At 30.0% G+C, this 22,667-nt stretch overlaps 1 protein-coding gene and 2 long non-coding RNA genes across 3 annotated transcripts; 1 reads left to right on the top strand and 2 right to left on the bottom strand.

The window, feature by feature from the left end:
- Window positions 1-1,062: 1,062 nt before the first annotated feature.
- LOC111422985 (rac guanine nucleotide exchange factor JJ) lies at window positions 1,063-21,211 on the top strand. The gene is made up of 4 exons (XM_071199567.1): window positions 1,063-1,247; window positions 1,490-2,385; window positions 20,417-20,574; window positions 20,855-21,211. Exons 1-4 carry the CDS (start codon window positions 1,233-1,235, stop codon window positions 20,917-20,919), a joined length of 1,134 nt encoding a protein of 377 aa, XP_071055668.1. The 5' UTR covers window positions 1,063-1,232; the 3' UTR covers window positions 20,920-21,211.
- LOC139431597 (uncharacterized) lies at window positions 15,834-16,567 on the bottom strand. Its single transcript, XR_011641690.1, has 2 exons — window positions 16,322-16,567; window positions 15,834-16,256 (listed from the first exon to the last, which is right to left on the bottom strand). It is a non-coding gene; the product is annotated as an uncharacterized lncRNA (long non-coding RNA).
- On the bottom strand, window positions 18,593-19,431 carry LOC139431598 (uncharacterized). The gene is made up of 2 exons (XR_011641691.1): window positions 18,953-19,431; window positions 18,593-18,781 (listed from the first exon to the last, which is right to left on the bottom strand). It is a non-coding gene; the product is annotated as an uncharacterized lncRNA (long non-coding RNA).
- Window positions 21,212-22,667: the final 1,456 nt, after the last annotated feature.

Raw genomic sequence — 22,667 nt, forward strand, 5'->3', positions numbered from 1 at the left:
TTTTTGTTTTTATGACAAATATTAAGACATTTTATAAACACAAACCGGAAGTTTAATATTGGAATTAAACGTATCATGTTTGGACTCATTTTAAAGGATTTTTCACGACGATTACAAATATGTCAAAATTGACGTTGACATTCTTAACCGGAAGTTGACCATAACTTCATTAATATTGAAGATAAATATGTCGTGTTTGTACTCATTTTAAAGGATTTTTAATGAAGATTACAAATATGTCAAAATTGAGGTTGACATTTTAAACCTGAAGTTAGTTATCATATAATAGAAGATTTATAACTGAAGTTAATCTAGTGTTAGTTAGTTTTCCGCACTTTCTTTTCATTTTTAACGTGTTTTTTGGGTAATTTCGTCGATTTTTAAGCCACATGATGATTCTTCAATTTTCCCAAGTTTCTTAATATTTCTTTTGTTAAAAAAGAGCGTTCTTAAATTTTAACCTGTAAACTTGTAACACTTCGTGCTTAATTTCATTTTACAACTTTTTAAACTTTAATTTTGTAAATTAGTAACTAATAATCTGATTTCGACTATGATAAGTGATCTTTTTTAACAAAACAAAAAGGAATATTAAGTAACTTATTTGTAAAATGGATAAGATTAATGGATAAGAGTCTCTGAAGATGGACAAGGGCCGAAACTGGTTAGACTTAAATTCTATATAAAATAAAAACCAGTTAAACTTTAAGCTTCTATGCTTGTGGTAGCTGTTATCAGTGTTCTGTGATAAAAATGGACAGGCACCAAACAATTTTCAATAGTTTGATCCTGTCTATTCTGAGAAGTCTTATATTTTTAGAGAGATTTTACAGAAGTAATCAAGTGATGTATAACGAGGTCCAAATTTAAATTGAAAATGTGTTTGACCCTGTTGGAAAATTTTTTTTATGGACGAGGTCATCAGGAGATCTTTTTTGTCTTTACCTCGCGATGTGGAATGTGGTTCGGTCAGCAGGTAGCGGCACAAATTGTTGTACAATGGGGGCCCTGTTCGTGCCAAAATTGCCCCCCACCCGATTTTTTATTAAAACAAAACCCACCAAGGTTACGATGGAAAGAGTTGGGCGTAAATACCATATAAAACCGACGTTGGAATGATGAACGCGTTCAGTGACTCACGGAGTCTCATTTTACTTAAACCCCCCCAAAAAAGATCGTTAATATAAATTACTTGTTTAGTGAAAAGTGTTTATGTGAAAATTTGTGATAACATGATTTATAAATCGGTGAGGGTATTTAATTTTAAAAAGCCTTGAATAATTTTTTTTCAAAACGTTTCGGATGTTGATTTTCCGATAATCAGATTACAACTTCTTTGTTTCCGTTCGGATAGTGTCGAAATCCATCCGCTTCTTCAAACGACCATGTCATAGAAATTCTAACTTTGCTACTTTATATACATATATTTTCTATGAAAAATTTATTTATTATATTTACTAAAATTTTTATTATTTTGTTTCTATTCCAGAATCACGTAATCCTTTCCTTAATATTCCTTCACCAAACTTATTCGGCAACATTATCGGACGTTTTAACATTAAACACCGACCCATCATCATCATCTCGTGTCGCGAGAGATAACAAATACTATTCAAACCGTCAACAACAACCAAATCAACACCACCAACAACCGATCGATAATCAAAGAGATGCGACGACGACGACAAGGGTGTTAAAGCCGGAAGAATCACCAGAAGCTCGTGATTATCACCAAGAAACTTCAATCGGAAAACGTTGTTCTCGATGTGGCGAGGACGGACGTTCCGATTATTATCGAACCTCTTCGCTTAACTCTCCCAGAAAGGATTACTATAACCGATATCAAGATCCGTATGAAACGACCCGGAGTCGATACGACGACCGATACGACATTTACGATCGAAATTACGATCCGAATGATTATTACGATTATTATGACCGTGATGGTTATAGAAGACCATCATCGTATTCAGGATATAGTTCCGGTTATTCTACGGGAAGGGATTTGTATGAAAGAGATCGTTATGAGCCAAGAGATACCAGATATTATTCTAGAGATAATAGAAACAATTACGACCGTTCTTATGATCGAGGTTATGATAGATCTTATGATCGAGGAATTGGTTACGACAATATAGGTTATGATTATCGCGGTTATGATAGAAGCAATTACGATCGAAATGGTTATGATCGTAATAGTTACGATAGAAGTGGTGGCGGTTATGATAGATATCGGCCTTATGATGAAACTTATCGTGGAACTTCCGGTTTTGATACTTCTGGAAGAGGTTATTATTATAATAGACCGGAAGGTGGACGATTTGGTGTTTATGCTAGTTCATGGGGTTATGGAAGAGATGATAGAGATAGATACAGGGATCCGGGGTGAGTTCTTTTCCTTGGTTTAGTTATTTAATGTTATTTAGGAACATCTTAATTAAACCGACACGGACTTTAAGGGGGAAGGTGTGGATCCTAAATCCTTTAAGATCCTATATTGCGACACTATTCAACGTAATAACGTCATTAACCTGGATTATCTCGTACGATATAACCCGGAATATGTTGAGATAACAAGATAGGTTTTGTGTGTATAGCGCGTTCTTAATGTTTTTGGGCGGAATTTAATCGAGTTCGAAATACCAAAACCTACATATACAAAATTAAAAGAGAAATGGAGATTATTTAAAAAATATTGCTTTAAAAAATCGGTTGACTTTGCTAGATATAAAGCCATAACAACCATAATCTCAAAAATTGACCATTAACTAAAACTCCAAATCGAAGGAGAACAATTTAATACATAAAAATTGTTTATTATAAAGCAAAAAACATAATCCATAACCATTTCTATAGTTAAGTATTAGTATTTGTTAAATACAAAGCCATAAAATCCAAAATCTCAAAATTTGACGATTTGTTGTTAAAATTGGATCTAACTCAAGAACCAAAATCGGTGGGGATCAGGTTTATGCATAAAATCGATTCATAATGAAGCAAAAAGATATAATCTATAACCAATTCAAGATTAATTAGTACTATTTGCTAGATATGAAGCCATAAGTCCCAAAACCTAAATATTTGGTAGTTATTTGTTAAAGTTGCTTACAATTCAAAAACTGAAATTGAAAGAAAGCAACATTGTGAATAAAAATTATTCATAATAATGCAAAAGACCATAATCCATAACAAATTCAATTTTAGTCGTTACCATTAGCTAAATATAAAGCCGTAGACCTAAAAATGTTAAAAATTCACGTTTTGGTTATCAAAAGTAGTTACAATTCAAAAACTAAAATCGAAGGAGAATAACTTTATACACTAAAATTATTCATAATAAAGCAAAAAATCATAATGCATAATCAGTTTATAGTTAGGTACTATTATATGTTAGATACAAAGCCATAAATCATAAAATGTCAAAAATTGACGATTTATAGTTAAAATTGGATCTAACTCAAGAACCAAAATCGATGGAGAACAGGTTTATGCATAAAATCGATTCATACTGAAGCAAAAAGATATAATCTATAACCAATTCAAGATTAATTAGTACTATTTCCTAGATATGAAGCCATAAATCCCAAAATAATAAATATTTGGTAGTTGTTTGTTAAAGTTGCTTACAATTCAAAAACTGAAATTGAAGGAAAGCAATATTGTGAATAAAAATTATTCATAATTATGCAAAAGACCATAATCCATAACAAATTCAATTTTATTTGTTACCATTAGCTAAATATAAAGCCATAGACCTAAAAATGTTAAAAATTCACGTTTTTTTTTACCAAAAGTAGTTATAATTCAGAAACTAAAATCGAAGGAGAATAACTTTATACACTAAAATTATTCATAATAAAGCAAAAAATCAGAATCCATAATCAGTTTATAGTTAGGTATTATTATATGTTAGATACAAAGCCATAAATCACAAAATCTCAAAATTTGACGATTTGTAGTTAAAATTGGATCTAACTGAAGAACCAAAATCGATGGAGAACAGGTTTATGCATAAAATCGATTCATACTGAACCAAAAAGAAATAATCTATAACCAGTTCAAAATTAATTAGTACTATTTCCAAGATATGAAGCCATAAATCCCAAAATCCTAAATATTTGGTAGTTGTTTGTTAAAGTTGCTTACAATTCAAAAACTGAAATTGAAGGAAAGCAACATTGTGAATAAAAATTATTCATAATTATGCAAAAGACCATAATCCATAACAAATTCAATTTTAGTTGTTACCATTAGCTAAATATAAAGCCGTAGACATAAAAATGTTAAAAATTCACGTTTTGATCACCAAAAGTAGTTATAATTCAAAAATTAAAATCGACGGAGAATAACTTTATACACTAAAATTTTTCATAACAAAGCAAAAAATCATAATCCATAATCAATTTATAGTTAGCTACTATTATATGTTAGATACAAAGCCATAAATCATAAAATCTCAAAATTTGACGATTTGTAGTTAAAATTGGATCTAACTCAAGAATCAAAATCGATGGAGAACAGGTTTATGTGTAGAATCGAGTCATACTGAAGCAAAAAGATATAATTTATAACCAATTCAAGATTAATTAGTACTATTTGCTAGATATGAAGCCATAAATCCCAAAATCCTAAATATTTGGTAGTTGTTTGTTAAAGTTGCTTACAATTCAAAAACTGAAATTGAAGGAAAGCAATATTGCGAATAAAAATTAATCATAATTATGCAAAAGACCATAATCCATAACAAATTCAATTTTAGTTGTTACCATTAGCTAAATATATAGCCATAGACCTAAAAATGTTAAAAATTCACGTTTTGGTTATCAAAAGTAGTTATAATTCAAAAACTAAAATCGAAGGAGAATAACTTTATACACTAAAATTATTCATAATAAAACAAAAAATCATAATCCATAATCAGTTTGTAGTTAGCTACTATTATATGTTAGATACAAAGCCATAAATCATAAAATGTTAAAAATTGACGATTTATAGTTAAAATTGGATCTAACTCAAGAACCAAAATCGATGGAGAACAGGTTTATGCATAAAATCGATTCAAACTGAAGCAAAAAGATATAATCTATAACCAATTCAAGATTAATTAGTACTATTTGCTAGATATGAAGCCATAAATCCCAAAATCCTAAATATTTGGTAGTTGTTTGTTAAAGTTGCTTACAATTCAAAAACTGAAATTGAAGGAAAGCAACATTGTGAATAAAAATTATTCGTAATAATGTAAAAGACCATAATCCATAACAAATTCAATTTTAGTTGTTACCATTAGCTAAATATAAAGCCATAGATCTAAAAATGATAAAAATTCACGTTTTGGTTATCAAAAGTAGTTATAATTTAAAAACTAAAATCGATGGAGAATAACTTTATACACTAAAATTATTCATAATAAAGCAAAAAATCAAAATCCATAATCAGTTTATAGTTAGCTACTATTATATGTTAGATACAAAGCCATAAATCATAAAATGTCAAAAATTGACGATTTTTAGTTAAAATTGGATCTAATTCAAGAACCAAAATCGATGGAGAACAGATTTATGCATAAAATCGATTCATACTGAAGCAAAAAGATATAATTTATAACCAATTCAAGATTAATTAGTACTATTTGCTAGATATGAAGCCATAAATCCTAAATATTTGGTAGTTGTTTGTTAAAGTTGCTTACAATTCAAAAACTGAAATTGAAGGAAAGCAATATTGTGAATAAAAATTATTCATAATTATGCAAAAGACCATAATCCATAACAAATTCAGTTTTAGTTGTTACCATTAGCTAAATATAAAGCCATAGACCTAAAAATGTTAAAAACTCACGTTTTGGTTACCAAAAGTAGTTATAATTCAAAAACTAAAATCGAAGGAGAATAACTTTATACACTAAAATTATTCATAATAAAGCAAAAAATCAGAATCCATAATCAGTTTATAGTTAGCTACTATTATATGTTAGATACAAAGCCATAAATCATAAAATCTCAAAATTTGACGATTTGTAGTTAAAATTGGATCTAATTCAAGAACCAAAATCGATGGAGAACAGGTTTATGCATAAAATCGATTCATACTGAAGCAAAAAGATATAATTTATAACCAATTCAAGATGAATTAGCACTATTTACTAGATATGAAGCCATAAATCCCAAAATCCTAAATATTTGGTAGTTGTTTGTTAAAGTTGCTTACAATTCAAAAACTGAAATTGAAGGAAAGCAATATTGCGAATAAAAATTATTCATAATTATGCAAAAGACCATAATCCATAACAAATTCAATTTTAGTTGTTACCATTAGCTAAATATATAGCCATAGACCTAAAAATGTTAAAAATTCACGTTTTGGTTATCAAAAGTAGTTATAATTCAAAAACTAAAATCGAAGGAGAATAACTTTATACACTAAAATTATTCATAATAAAACAAAAAATCATAATCCATAATCAGTTTGTAGTTAGCTACTATTATATGTTAGATACAAAGCCATAAATCATAAAATGTTAAAAATTGACGATTTATAGTTAAAATTGGATCTAACTCAAGAACCAAAATCGATGGAGAACAGGTTTATGCATAAAATCGATTCAAACTGAAGCAAAAAGATATAATCTATAACCAATTCAAGATTAATTAGTACTATTTGCTAGATATGAAGCCATAAATCCCAAAATCCTAAATATTTGGTAGTTGTTTGTTAAAGTTGCTTACAATTCAAAAACTGAAATTGAAGGAAAGCAACATTGTGAATAAAAATTATTCGTAATAATGTAAAAGACCATAATCCATAACAAATTCAATTTTAGTTGTTACCATTAGCTAAATATAAAGCCATAGATCTAAAAATGATAAAAATTCACGTTTTGGTTATCAAAAGTAGTTATAATTTAAAAACTAAAATCGATGGAGAATAACTTTATACACTAAAATTATTCATAATAAAGCAAAAAATCAAAATCCATAATCAGTTTATAGTTAGCTACTATTATATGTTAGATACAAAGCCATAAATCATAAAATGTCAAAAATTGACGATTTTTAGTTAAAATTGGATCTAATTCAAGAACCAAAATCGATGGAGAACAGATTTATGCATAAAATCGATTCATACTGAAGCAAAAAGATATAATTTATAACCAATTCAAGATTAATTAGTACTATTTGCTAGATATGAAGCCATAAATCCTAAATATTTGGTAGTTGTTTGTTAAAGTTGCTTACAATTCAAAAACTGAAATTGAAGGAAAGCAATATTGTGAATAAAAATTATTCATAATTATGCAAAAGACCATAATCCATAACAAATTCAGTTTTAGTTGTTACCATTAGCTAAATATAAAGCCATAGACCTAAAAATGTTAAAAACTCACGTTTTGGTTACCAAAAGTAGTTATAATTCAAAAACTAAAATCGAAGGAGAATAACTTTATACACTAAAATTATTCATAATAAAGCAAAAAATCAGAATCCATAATCAGTTTATAGTTAGCTACTATTATATGTTAGATACAAAGCCATAAATCATAAAATCTCAAAATTTGACGATTTGTAGTTAAAATTGGATCTAATTCAAGAACCAAAATCGATGGAGAACAGGTTTATGCATAAAATCGATTCATACTGAAGCAAAAAGATATAATTTATAACCAATTCAAGATGAATTAGCACTATTTACTAGATATGAAGCCATAAATCCCAAAATCCTAAATATTTGGTAGTTGTTTGTTAAAGTTGCTTACAATTCAAAAACTGAAATTGAAGGAAAGCAATATTGCGAATAAAAATTATTCATAATTATGCAAAAGACCATAATCCATAACAAATTCAATTTTAGTTGTTACCATTAGCTAAATATATAGCCATAGACCTAAAAATGTTAAAAATTCACGTTTTGGTTATCAAAAGTAGTTATAATTCAAAAACTAAAATCGAAGGAGAATAACTTTATACACTAAAATTATTCATAATAAAGCAAAAAATCATAATCCATAATCAGTTTATAGTTAGCTACTATTATATGTTAAATACACAGCCATAAATCATAAAAAGGCAAAAATTGACGATTTATAGTTAAAATTGGATCTAATTCAAGAACCAAAATCGATGGAGAACAGGTTTATGCATAAAATCGATTCATACTGAAGCAAAAAGATATAATTTATAACCAAGTCAAGATTAATTAGTACTATTTGCTAGATATGAAGCCATAAATCCCAAAATGCTAAATATTTGGTAGTTATTTGTTAAAGTTGCTTACAATTCAAAAACTGAAATTGAAGGAAAGCAACATTGTGAATAAAAATTATTCATAATTATGCAAAAGACCATAATCCATAACAAATTTAATTTTAGTTGTTACCATTAGCTAAATATAAAGCCATAGACCTAAAAATGTTAAAAATTCACGTTTTGATCACCAAAAGTAATTATAATTCAAAAACTAAAATCGATGGAGAATAACTTTATACACTAAAATTATTCATAATAAAGCAAAAAATCATAATCCATAATCAGTTTATAGTTAGCTACTATTATATGTTAGATACAAAGCCATAAATCATAAAATGTCAAAAATTGACGATTTTTAGTTAAAATTGGATCTAACACAAGAACCAAAATCGATGGAGAACAGGTTTATGCATAAAATCGATTCATGCTGAAGCAAAAAGATATAATCTATAACCAGTTCAAGATTAATTCGTACTATTTGCTAGATATGAAGTCATAAATCCCAAAATCCTAAATATTTGGTAGTTGTTTGTTAAAGTTGCTTACAATTCAAAAACTGAAATTGAAGGAAAGCAATATTGTGAATAAAAATTATTCATAATAATGCAAAAGACCATAATCCATAACAAATTTAATTTTAGTTGTTACCATTAGCTAAATATAAAGCCATAGACCTGAAAATGTTAAAAATTCACGTTTTGATCACCAAAAGTAGTTATAATTCAAAAACTAAAATCGAAGGAGAATAACTTTATACACTAAAGTTATTCATAATGAAGCAAAAAATCAGAATCCATAATCTGTTTATAGTTAGCTACTATTATATGTTAGATACAAAGCCATAAATCATAGAATGTCAAAAATTGACGATTTATAGTTAAAATTGGATCTAACTCAAGAACCAAAATCGATGGAGAACAGGTTTATGCATAAAATCGATTCATACTGAAGCAAAAAGATATAATCTATAACCAATTCAAGATTAATTAGTACTATTTGCTAGATATGAAGCCATAAATCCTAAATATTTGGTAGTAGTTTGTTAAAGTTGCTTACAATTCAAAAACTGAAATTGAAGGAAAGCAATATTGTGAATAAAAATTATTCAAAATTATGCAAAAGACCATAATCCATAACAAATTCAATTTTAGTTGTTACCATTAGCTAAATATAAAGCTATAGACATAAAAATGTTAAAAATTCACGTTTTGGTTATCAAAAGTAGTTATAATTCAAAAACTAAAATCAAAGGAGAATAACTTTATACACTAAAATTATTCACAATAAAGCAAAAAATCAGAATCCATAATCAGTTTATAGTTAGCTACTATTATATGTTAGATACAAAGCCATAAATCATAAAATGTCAAAAATTGACGATTTATAGTTAAAATTGGATCTAACTCAAGAACCAAAATCGATGGAGAACAGGTTTATGCATAAAATCGATTCATACTGAAGCAAAAAGATATAATTTATAACCAATTCAAGTTTAATTAGTACTATTTCCTAGATATGAAGCCATAAATCGCAAAATCCTAAATATTTGGTAGTTGTTTGTTAAAGTTGCTTACAATTCAAAAACTGAAATTGAAGGAAAGCAATATTGCGAATAAAAATTATTCATAATTTTGCAGAAGACCATAATCCATAACAAATTTAATTTTAGTTGTTACCATTAGCTAAATATAAAGCCATAGATCTGAAAATGTTAAAAATTCACGTTTTGGTTACCAAAAGTAGTTATAATTCAAAAACTAAAATCGAAGGAGAATAACTTTATACACTAAAATTATTCATAATAAAGCAAAAAATCAGAATCCATAATCAGTTTATAGTTAGCTACTATTATATGTTAGATACAAAGCCATAAATCATAAAATGTTAAAAATTGACGATTTATAGTTAAAATTGGATCTAACTCAAGAACCAAAATCGATGGAGAACAGGTTTATGCATAAAATCGATTAATACTGAAGCAAAAAGATATAATTTATAACCAATTCAAGATTAATTAGTACTATTTGCTAGATATGAAGCCATAAATCCCAAAATCCTAAATATTTGGTAGTTATTTGTGAAAGTTGCTTACAATTCAAAAACTGAAATTGAAGGAAAGCAACATTGTGAATAAGAATTATTCATAATTATGCAAAAAACCATAATCCATAATCAGTTTATAGTCAGCTATTATGATATGAGATAAAAATCCATAAATTACAGAACGTTTAATTTAAAAAAGATAATGTAAAGTTAAAAAAATCATTCTGTCCTTATTTCTGAATATGAAGACATGTGTGTATCCTAAATTATAGGTAAAAGTGTCCTTTTTAAAATGTAATACAACATATTAGTTTTTATTAAAAATTATTAAAAGCGTACGAATTGGAAGACTACATTTTTATATTTTTAATAAATGCAAATAAACAGAACGTAAACTTTAAAAAAATCATTCTGGACTTGTTTCTAAGCGCAAAGAAATGATTTATGTTTTAAATTAAAGTTAAAACTTTCCTTTTTAAAACGATACCTAACTCATTTTGATTTATAAAAAATATTTGGAGATATAGATGAAGAATTCATAAATATAAATTCATAAAACCAAACGTTATCCTAAAAAAATCGTTCTGAACTTATTTTTAATTATAAAGATATGATCTATATCTTAAATTAAAGCTAAAAGTTCCTTTTTTACAATGATATATGGCTTCATTTTTACTTCTTCACTAAATCATCATAAATACTTAGCTTACTACAATTTAATTATAACAAGAATTTTAAACTTGTCTTAAAAAGAAATTGAGTGGTGGTAATCAAAATTTTTAGCAAACGAAATGTAATCAAGTTCTCTAAAAAATTATTAACCAAAAACCATCTGGACATAAATCTTAGTAAGTCCAACGTTGTTAAACTTTTACGACCAACCGGGCCGTTAAGGACTTATTACATTTCCCGGTTATAATCCGAAGGAAGACCCCTCAAACCTCCTCCTACACCAACTCCCAACGCTTTGAGATGACCGAAGGAGCAGCGCAACTAACTTCGGGACCTCATAATCGGATTGTGGACTATGTTAGGCGAACCCGTGTAAATTGTTGATATCGCCACTTGGACTCAAGGGGGGAAAGTCCATCCCTCGAGTTCGAACCGCGCGGACAATAGAAATCGAAGGGAAAAACTCTTTGCGGCGTATCGATTCTTATTATTACGTCCCCTAGAGCTTGAAAATCTTGTTATTGTTGGGTCGGAAAAACCTTTCCTTATACGACTTTAATGCGATTAAGTAAGTTCAATTTTATGTTCGTACAAGTTGATTTAAATGTATTTTAATTTTTAACTAAACAATTTTCTTTTTAATTTAAAATTTAAAGTCGATTCAATGCTCCGAGATAAAATCCAAGTCAGAGGTAGAAAAAATTTTAACCGAGAACGAATCTGCTTTATTTTTTCTTTTGAAAGAGAGATTTTTGCAACCCAATTAACCGCGCTTTCTGTGCTAATTAAATGATTAACAATAGAAGTGCACAAAAAATTCGCCTAATTAGATTAATTTTTTGTTTATTTTTATTACCCTTTTTTTTTGAATAACAAAAAAAGCGTGCTCATATTTAAATGCAATTTCCTCTCCTCGAAGCTCCACATTGACTCACGTCGCGTTTCATTTTATGATTTTCACGGAACCATGAACACGGCCTTAATTACGCGTTTGTTCACACCGGAATACACGAAAATGTCACACTAAAATATCCGGTATATGAAAAATAACGAACAATCACGTGTGATTATTCAAATCAACTATTATTTGAATAGGTCGAGTGCAAAACCTAACATACAGGGTGTTTTACTTAAAATTTCAGGCCAAGTAACTCTGGAATGGTTTGAGATATCTTAGTTTTGTAAGAAGTTGTTGTTAAAGTACGTAACAAAAATAAATATGTTGCTACAGTCCGAAATATAGCAGCTGATGTGAAAAAAAGGTAACAGAAACGTTGTAATCTGCACTGATAGCAGAGAGGCTATGCTAGCGCTTAGTAGGCATCGACTCGAACAATAAAGAGTCTAAGCCAAAGATATATACGAATTGTCCACAAAGCTAATAAAAGAATTTAAACCAATTATTAACAAACATGTTTTGTCATAAACAAATGTCTAGAGGAGGGAGTTTTTCCGAAAGAACTCAAGCTGGCGAAGATAGATGCAATAACTATAGACCAATATCCATTTTACCAACCTTATCAAAAATATTTGAAAGTGTATAATCTGTTTTTTATTTAAATCAATTGTCAAAGTGTCGTCAAGTTGGTATTGAAAGTAAAAGCGCATGTCGTGACTTTTACTTTAATTGTGTGCCACCACTGTCTATCAAATTTGTTAAGATTGATTAAAAAACAATTTTCATATAATTTTTTTGCTGCTAAATCTACCATAAAAATGTTAAGAAAGGGTGGAACGGGATGTCAACTGTCTAAACGCGAAAAAAACTCTATAATTAGGTATTGTGAAGAAGTACAGACGGAGACACCAAATACGAATTTAAAATATATACAGGGTGTCTCAGCGAGACCGGTCATTAGACGTTTCTGGGGTTCTGGCCAAACAAAAAATACACCCTGTATATTTTTACATATTTGGATTTGTCTGTTTTGAAGGTTTATAAATAACTTTACTTTTTGCAATTTGAACTAGCAATTCTCGAGTTATTCGAATTATTCTAAAAAAATTTGCTCCAGCGGACATTTGTTCAAAAAATCAGAAAACACTCAATTTTTGAGATATCAATTTAGGATTCAGAACATACTTAAACAACATGATAGAGTATGTTTTGGTGCCGAGAACGGCTGTCTAGATCGTTTGGTCACTTTACTATGATACGTTAACTTTTCGAAATTTGGAAGCACCATAACTTCATTTTTTTAAATGGCACCCCCCATATTTTATTACTTAGTCGTCTTCGGCGTCTCATTTTACATCATTTATATTGTATATGTCCTATGCCTAACATTAATAGTTTGAGAAATAATTAGGGTTTTTTGAAAAATGCTCACATATTATATGGATATTAACCTAGTGTGCCATGGAAAACAAATGTTTAATGACTTATTGGTAAACGTCAAAGTCTAATTTGGGTTGTTTGATGCTTGTGAGTCTAAAACCAGTTAAAATGGATATTAATAACGTAAATAATGTTTATACAAATGAAGAAATCCATAATTTATTTTTTGTGCACGAAAAATGCGACAAAGTTTTTAGTAGAACTTGCAGAATGTTTAATGAAAATTATCCACATTTATCTCCGATGACAAAAGGTAAATTTAGAGGAATAGAAGCAAATTTTTTGCATTTTGGACGAATTAATCACGTGTTAAACTGACCAAAAAATGTAGTAGATAATGCAACGGAAGAGGTGAATACCTTGGCTTATTTCGAGCCCAGTCCCAACACCTCAATTTGAGCTTCCAAAGAAGATCTGGGAATCATACTACGAACTTTGTCGCGCTTTTCATGCAAAAAAAATAAATTAAGAATTTCTTGATTTGTGTAAATATTACTTTCGTTATTGTTATCGATTTTAACTCGTTTCAGTACTAATATTAAGGGACATAACATAAGATAATTATTAGCTCACATGCATCAAGTGACGTAAACAAGTGAGTTTCTGACAAGAACTCATTGAGAAGGCTTGTTTTTCATGGCACACTAGGCTAAATATCCATATGATATGTGTGCATTTTTCAAAAAACCTTAATTATCTCCCAAACTATTAATGTTAGGTATAGGACATATGGGATATAAAAGATGTAGAATGAGACACCGAAGACGACTAAGTAATAAAATATGGGGGGTGCCATTTAAAAAAATGAAGTTATGGTACTTCCAAATTTTGAAGTTAACTCGCCATAGTAAAGTGATCAAACGTTCTAGACCGCAGTTCTCGGCACCAAAACATACTCCATCACGTTGCTTAAGCATGTTCTTAATCCTAAATTGATATCCCAAAAATTGAGTGTTTTCTGATTTTTTGAACAAATGTCTGCTGGAGTAGATTTTTCTAGAAAAATTCGAATAACTCGAGAACGACCGAATCAAATTGCAAAAAGTAAAGTTATTTATAAACCTTGAAAACAGACAAATCCAAATATGTAAAAATATACAGGGTGTTCCATTTAAAAGATAAAGTTGGTGGCGACTTCCGGTGTAAGCGGAAGTGCTAGAAATATGAAAATATTTTAGATGAAGAGAACGTAATTGATAATACTTAAGTCTGCATTCTCAAATTTTTTGTTTTTCCAGAACCCCAGAAACGTCTAATGACCGGTCTCGCTGAGACACCCTGTATGTGATAAAGCTTCACGTATTTTTGATGTATGTGTATTGCACTTGAGTTTTAAAATTAAATTTATATTCAACATAACTGTATTAGGTTCACAACACGACGGTTTTTAAAATTATTCAAACCTACAAAAAATATCAAACTGTAAAAAAACCAAAAACACAAGGGCGTTGTAAAATGAACTACAAAACGGATAATAATTTATATTTTATTAAAGAAGAGTTAGGAAGACAAATATAAAAATTGCATGAAAAGAAACAGTATTTTAATCTTAATGATTTACTTAATTTTGCAAGAAATGAATGTGATTTTACTAATGGTAGATCAAAATTACATAAAATCTATGGGATATAGATATAAAAAGATTAGCAATAGAAAAGTGTTAATTGAACCACATATAGTTTCAAAAAGAATTACATTTTTAAAGACATACTTGCAATACCTAGAATCCGGAGAGCATACTTTTGTTTTTCTTGGCGAAACTTGGATTTACGAAAATGACACCCAAGTTTATCAATGGGTAAATGAAAATGAAAGATTCGGTATTCCGCAAAGAGCAGAAGGCGAAAGAAAAAGATTTACAATCTTGCACGCAGGCACTTCGTCAGGGTTTTTGCCAAATTGCGATCTCTTGCTCAGTGACAACACGGAGCACAGAGATTATCATAAAAATATGACATCAATTATTTTTATGGAATGGGTGAAAAATCAATTACTTCCAGCATTAAATAATTTGGGTGTGAAGTGTGCGGTAGTAATGGATAATGCTCCATATCACAGACTACTACCAGACGGCCAACTCCATTGTGAAAGCGAGATCCAATATATACCGGTCTCTCTCACTCATCATGTAACACTTATGTAGATGGCAGTGAGAAGCAAAAATGCAATTGGCGCCAAATTCAAATCTTTTATTTAATTTAAAATTTGAATACAGAAATATTTTTGATCTAATGTGCTTTTTGTGGATCTATTAAGCTATATTTAGCTTGCATAAGCCAAAATAGTTACAGCTTAATAGACCAATAAATAGCAATGCAATCGAGTGCGACCCTCACAGGTTGGGTTGGGTTGGCCTTTTTTGTCTGTGGGTTTCAATTGATAAAGTACATATAACAAAAAAGCATTATAACAAATAACTGTTGGTTATCAAACACCAACTGCTTCTTACCCTAAGTGACACGGTGTTATCAAAAATTTGAATACTTAATTTGAATACTATTGAAATTAAAAATTAATATAATTAAAATGCTAACCTGTTCTTATTCTTGGGAAAATAAAATAATTTTCCAACTTCATCTTCGCTACATCCACACACAATGCAAAACATTTTTACAATAATTATTCTCGAAAATTATTCGTAAAAAATACAACGCAAAAATAGATAATAAGCACAAAGAAGACAATAAACGCAAAACAACGCAAAAGGACTGTGTGACATGTGACATACATAAAATGTCAAAACCGCTTAAACAAAGTGTCAACAGCTTTCTGTAATATTACTAACGATATGTACGCCATCTACTAAGGATTTCTATCAAGATGACAAAGAGAAAATATCGGTATTATGATGTGATAATAAGAGATAGAGAATGGCCTATCATTTTCCCGGTGAGCTAACTCTCTGCCTTACTTTGTGCTCCATATCATTCAAAACAAATCGAGAAAGCTCCAAGTTTCTGCACAACAAAAAAAATGATATGAAAAAATGGTTAACTGAACATAATATACAGTTTGAACCAACCTTAAATAAAAAATCGTTATGGGAAATAATCCGTTATTACAAGCCTCAAATTGAAAAATCCTTTGAAATTGACAAATTAATAAGAGACCATGGCCATACTGTTCTTCGCCTTCCTCCATAAAATTGCCAATATAATCCCATTGAACTATGTTGGGCGTTCTTAAAAACTTATTACAATAAACATGTTCAGTCCAGCTCGGAGAAAAAGATCTGTCGTGTCAAGGAGACTTGGCAAAAAGCTCTTGGTCATTAATGGGAAATTCATTAATAACTGATTTACCTCCTGTCATCATCCAACTAGCGGAAGACTCAGATTCTTCCAGTAATTCTGATTTTTAAACAATATTCAAATTTTAATTATAGCACTTAATTATGTTATCTTAATATATTGCTCACGAGTTTTAATTTCAAAACGTAGATATTAGCCAAGTGACGAGAGATTAGTGGCTTCGTCTTTAAAGTGACAATCAGTGACAACCATGGTGTGCAATCTCACTACTATAAAAATGTAGACCCAGGTTTTAGTACCCTCACAATCCATTGGATGTCGTTGTAGACTGAATTTGTAGCAATCTGCATTATCTACACAAACAAAGCGCTTGTAACCATAGAAAAATGTATATGTCACGTCAAACCCGTCAAACTCAAAGGTGACAGCAAACGTCACATTTTTGTTTTATCGTTTGGTGTGATAACTGTTGATAACCCAGTGTATATTCTTTCTTACTTTCCTTTGGCTTAGTGTTTTATATCCTTTAGTTAAGTGTTTAAATAAGTTAGGGCCACGTTTACCACCTCTTCATAAGTTTATCCGATAGATAAATTGGCGCTCTTAAATGAGAGCAATATACATATATTATATTTAAAATTATGAATTTTATCTTGGAAAAACTATAAATTCATATTTTTTTGCATTTATTTGTAAAATGTACTTGACCTCTTCAAAATAAAGTATTGGTATAAACCAGTATAGAAATACCTATATTTAAATTTCGCGCTTTAACCTAATTAGTTCCCTCACAATCCCCTTGGGAGCGCTCAATGTACCAAAAAATAGTGGGGAGATGACCTTCTATATATAATCTGTTTTTTATTTAAATCAATTGTCAAAGTGTCGTCAAGTTGGTATTGAAAGTAAAAGCGCATGTCGTGACTTTTACTTTAATTGTGTGCCACCACTGTCTATCAAATTTGTTAAGATTGATTAAAAAACAATTTTCATATAATTTTTTTGCTGCTAAATCTACCATAAAAATGTTAAGAAAGGGTGGAACGGGATGTCAACTGTCTAAACGCGAAAAAAACTCTATAATTAGGTATTGTGAAGAAGTACAGACGGAGACACCAAATACGAATTTAAAATATATATGTGATAAAGCTTCACGTATTTTTGATGTATGTGTATTGCACTTGAGTTTTAAAATTAAATTTGTATTCAACATAATTGTATTAGGTTCACAGCACGACGGTTTTTAAAATTATTGAAACCTACAAAAAATATCAAAGTGCAAAAAAACCAAAAACACAAGGGCGTTGTAAAATGAACTACAAAACGGATAATAATTTATATTTTATTAAAGAAGAGTTAGGAAGACAAATACAAAAATTGCATGAAAAGAAACAGTATTTTAATCTTAATGATTTACTTAATTTTTGCAAGAAATGAATGTGATTTTACTAATGGTAGATCAAAATTACATAAAATTATAAAATCTATGGGATATAGATATAAAATGATTAGCAATAGAAAAGTGTTAATTGAACAACCACATATAGTTTCAAAAAGAATTACATTTTTAAAGACATACTTGCAATACCTAGAATCCGGAGAGTATACTTTTGTTTTTCTTGACGAAACTTGCATTTACGAAAATGGCACCCAAGTTTATCAATGGGTAAATGAAAATGAAAGATTCGGTATTCCGCAAAGAGCAGAAGGCGAAGGAAAAAGATTTACAATCTTGCACGCAGGCACTTCGTCAGGGTTTTTGCCAAATTGCGATCTCTTGCTCAGTGACAACACGGAGCACAGAGATTATCATAAAAATATGACGTCAATTATTTTTATGGAATGGGTGAAAAATCAATTACTTCCAGCATTAAATAATTTGGGTGTGAAGTGTGCGGTAGTAATGGATAATGCTCCATATCACAGACTACTACCAGACGGCCAACTCCATTGTGAAAGCGAGATCCAATATATACCGGTCTCTCTCACTCATCATGTAACACTTATGTAGATGGCAGTGAGAAGCAAAAATGCAATTGGCGCCAAATTCAAATCTTTTATTTAATTTAAAATTTGAATACAGAAATATTTTTGATCTAATGTGCTTTTTGTGGATCTATTAAGCTATATTTAGCTTGCATAAGCCAAAATAGTTACAGCTTAATAGACCAATAAATAGCAATGCAATCGAGTGCGACCCTCACAGGTTGGGTTGGGTTGGCCGTTTTTGTCTGTGGGTTTCAATTGATAAAGTACATATAACAAAAAAGCATTATAACAAATAACTGTTGGTTATCAAACACCAACTGCTTCTTACCCTAAGTGACACGGTGTTATCAAAAATTTGAATACTTAATTTGAATACTATTGAAATTAAAAATTAATATAATTAAAATGCTAACCTGTTCTTATTCTTGGGAAAACAAAATAATTTTCCAACTTCATCTTCGCTACATCCACACACAATGCAAAAAATTTTTACAATAATTATTCTCGAAAATTATTCGTAAAAAATACAACGCAAAAATAAGACAATAAACGCAAAAGGACTGTGTGACATGTGACATACATAAAATGTCAAAACCGCTTAAACAAAGTCAACAGCTTTCTGTAATATTACTAACGACATGTACGCCATCTACTAAGGATTTCTATCAAGATGACACAGAGAAAATATCGGTATTATGATGTGATAATAAGAGATAGAGAATGGCCTATCATTTTCCCGGTGAGCTAACTCTCTGCCTTACTTTGTGCTCCATATCATTCAAAACAAATCGAGAAAGCTCCAAGTTTCTGCACAAAAAAAATGATATGAAAAAATGGTTAACTGAACATAATATACAGTTTGAACCAACCTTAAATAAAACATCGTTATGGGAAATAATCCGCTATTACAAGCCTCAAATTGAAAAATCCGTTGAAATTGACAAATTAATAAGAGACCATGGCCATACTGTTCTTCGCCTTCGTCCATACAATTGCCAATATAATCCCATTGAACTATGTTGGGCGTTCTTAAAAACTTATTACAATAAACATGTTCAGTCCAGCTCGGAGAAAAAGATCTGTCGTGTCAAGGAGACTTGGAAAAAAGCTCTTGGTCATTAATGGGAAATTCATTAATAACTGATTTACCTCCTGTCATCATCCAACTAGCGGAAGACTCAGATTCTTCCAGTAATTCTGATTTTTAAACAATATTCAAATTTTAATTATAGCACTTAATTATGTTATCTTAATATATTGCTCACGAGTTTTAATTTCAAAACGTAGATATTAGCCAAGTGACGAGAGATTAGTGGCTTCGTCTTTAAAGTGACAATCAGTGACAACTTCGTAGAATATACACAACCTTACTTATCATTTAGTGGAAAATATTATAAAGCGTGGTCATAGAACATGGTATCTAGGGTGGTACAGACCGTTTTTTTATTATCAATGACAATTGATTTAAATAAAAAACAAATTTTAGATTATATCAACGATAACAAATTTCTTACAATCTGTCAATATGGGTACAAAAAACAAAGGTCTGCAATAACTGCCCTACTCAGTGTAATAGAACCTATAATCCACGGTTTTGATCAACAAAAGTTCACTCAAATTGCATTCTGCGACCTAACCAAAGCCTTCGATTCGGTGAACCATTCAATATTATTAGGCAAACTACAAAAACATAGAATAAGCGAAAATGTATTATATTTGCAAGGAAGAAAACAATCAGTTTTTTGGCAAAGTGGCAACTAATGATTTGCCAAAAAGTATCCTAACAGAGCTAAGTTCCAGAGATACTTGGCCTGGAAGTGAAACACCCTATTTTTATATTTTTTATGTTGGTTTTAATTAATTTAAATTTTTTTTAGTGTTTATAGGAGTGCTTATAGACCGAGGGATTATCATAGTTATGGGACAAGTTATTTGTATGATCGACCATCTTCTTCAACGACCACATCACCACCAAATAACCAGTCGGATCGAGATAATTCAGTAACAGATTCGCCGCATGATACATCTTCAACAGGTTAATTTTAATTAAACGGTTCATTTGGATTAAAACCAAATTTAAAAAGTCAAATTTGATTTCTTTTTTTGTATAGTAAGGGTTGGTTTTTTATGAAGTAGTTTGTGATAACTAACAATTTTAATTAATTTAGATGTTTTAGAATTAATCCTTTTTGTTTTCTAGCTTTGTATAAAAGAAAACCATAAAAAACTGGTTGATTTCTTCGCATAGTTATGTTATCGCGGTGTATTTTCTTTCGTTTAATAGAGCATGTTATTTATCTGATATTGTTTTGCAGATCCTGCATTCTACAACATAGTTTCATTGCCTTTAAAAATTGTAGACAAGAGATCCGTGCGCTGATCAAATTAAACGATCATCTCACTACTAAGCATGCCATCATTTCCATCACTTCAAAGTAATTTTACGTTTTATTAAGTAAACTCAACACACAAAATAGATGCGTAGTTAGATAATGTTTTACCAATCCTTACTTGCAATCCTTAGTTATTATTTATTCAAACTTTTATAAGAAAACTGCCCTTTATACTAATATTAAAAAAACCAAAGAAAATTTATTTAAGTAAAAAAAAAATTGTAGAATATTCTTTATAAAAATTGATAAATTTACAAATAAATCTATTTTACGTGCAAATTTATTCCGTTTTCCTCTCCGGTTTCAAGTTCAACACGCGTAAAGTTTCGCTTTTCACGGCTTGTTAGTCAAGCACCCGGTATGATTGTTCCTATGCAAATACGATGAAAAATAAAGAATTTCCATGACGAAGACTGGAGGAATAAAAAGGAGAAGGAAAACCCCTCAAGTGCGTGATTTAATTACGTTATGTGTACAGAAAAAAAAGAGAGGACAAATAAATTTACACAACGCCGACAAAATTGTGAAATATTCCATTTTCCTCGTATTCGACCCGAAAATTTCGCAAACGTTCCTTGTAACCGTTGATAACATCAAGTGCAAACATGTTCCGCTCAAATGACACGTATTGTCGTAGTTAAGTATGGGAATTACGAGGCGGTTAATTATGAAGAAAACTCAATTCGACCTTGTGTAAAAAAAAAAATAGATAATTATTTTGAAATTAACTTGGTTGAGCAATACAAAGAATGGAAATAAAAAAACTTTGAATACAGCCGTCGAGTTTGATATCCAATTCTAACAGGAATAAGAAATTCCATCTGCATCCGAACGTTTGCTCTGGCTCCGGGGTACTCCCCCGCGATCCGGATGAACTTATTTACACGTTCCTGTAGGTTTCAAGAGGCACGTACCATTGATCGATGACACAGACACGTTCTGAAGATCCCATTTCCTTTCTGTTAATACATTTTAGTACCTCTTGTCCTTTTATACAACACAAATAACTTTTTTTAAATTTATTATAAACACACATCATCTGATGTATGTTTAGGACATGCATTAATTGCTAAATTAAAGTGAAATAGTGCTTTGGTCATAAATCTGGGTCGGTTTTAATACCATCAAAGCCCGACGCGAGGTCGACACCGCGATTAAATTAGAACTTCCCGGGTGTATTTATCGAAATCAAATAACGAATTAAAACGGTGGCGTCTCTCCCCCTAATTAAACGCCCTGTCCGATTCGGAACAATTCCTTTCATTAAACGTGCAACTTGGTTGGTAACAACTTAATTACATTTCCGGCCTTCGGAAACTATTTCCTATCCCTTTATCGAAACCACTTTTTTTGTTTCTTTATTTTCTACTTCGGCATTTATAAACACGCCCTAAAGACGCGAATTCAGAGCTAATTAGTTTTCAGTTCGAATCGAGTTATTAAAGTTTAAGATAGGCTTTCGCGGTTTGTTAAATAGCTATTGGGGACAAGTTTATAATTGAATTTGAATTTATTTTAACGTTTTTAAAAGGAGTTATACGGCGCCTCCACCATTTCTTACTATTAAAAAAGATCATTTTGAAATTATAATCATGAACAAAATAAAACCGAAACAAAACTAGTACACCATAAAATGTTAGTTATTTCAACTTGATATCTCAATTTACTCTTGAGATACGATTTTTTAAACTTTTATTTTTTTGAATCAATCAATTAATGATACAGGGTTGGGATT

This window comes from Onthophagus taurus, chromosome 10 (assembly GCF_036711975.1).
Source record: "Onthophagus taurus isolate NC chromosome 10, IU_Otau_3.0, whole genome shotgun sequence".
NCBI lineage: Eukaryota > Metazoa > Arthropoda > Insecta > Coleoptera > Scarabaeidae > Onthophagus > Onthophagus taurus.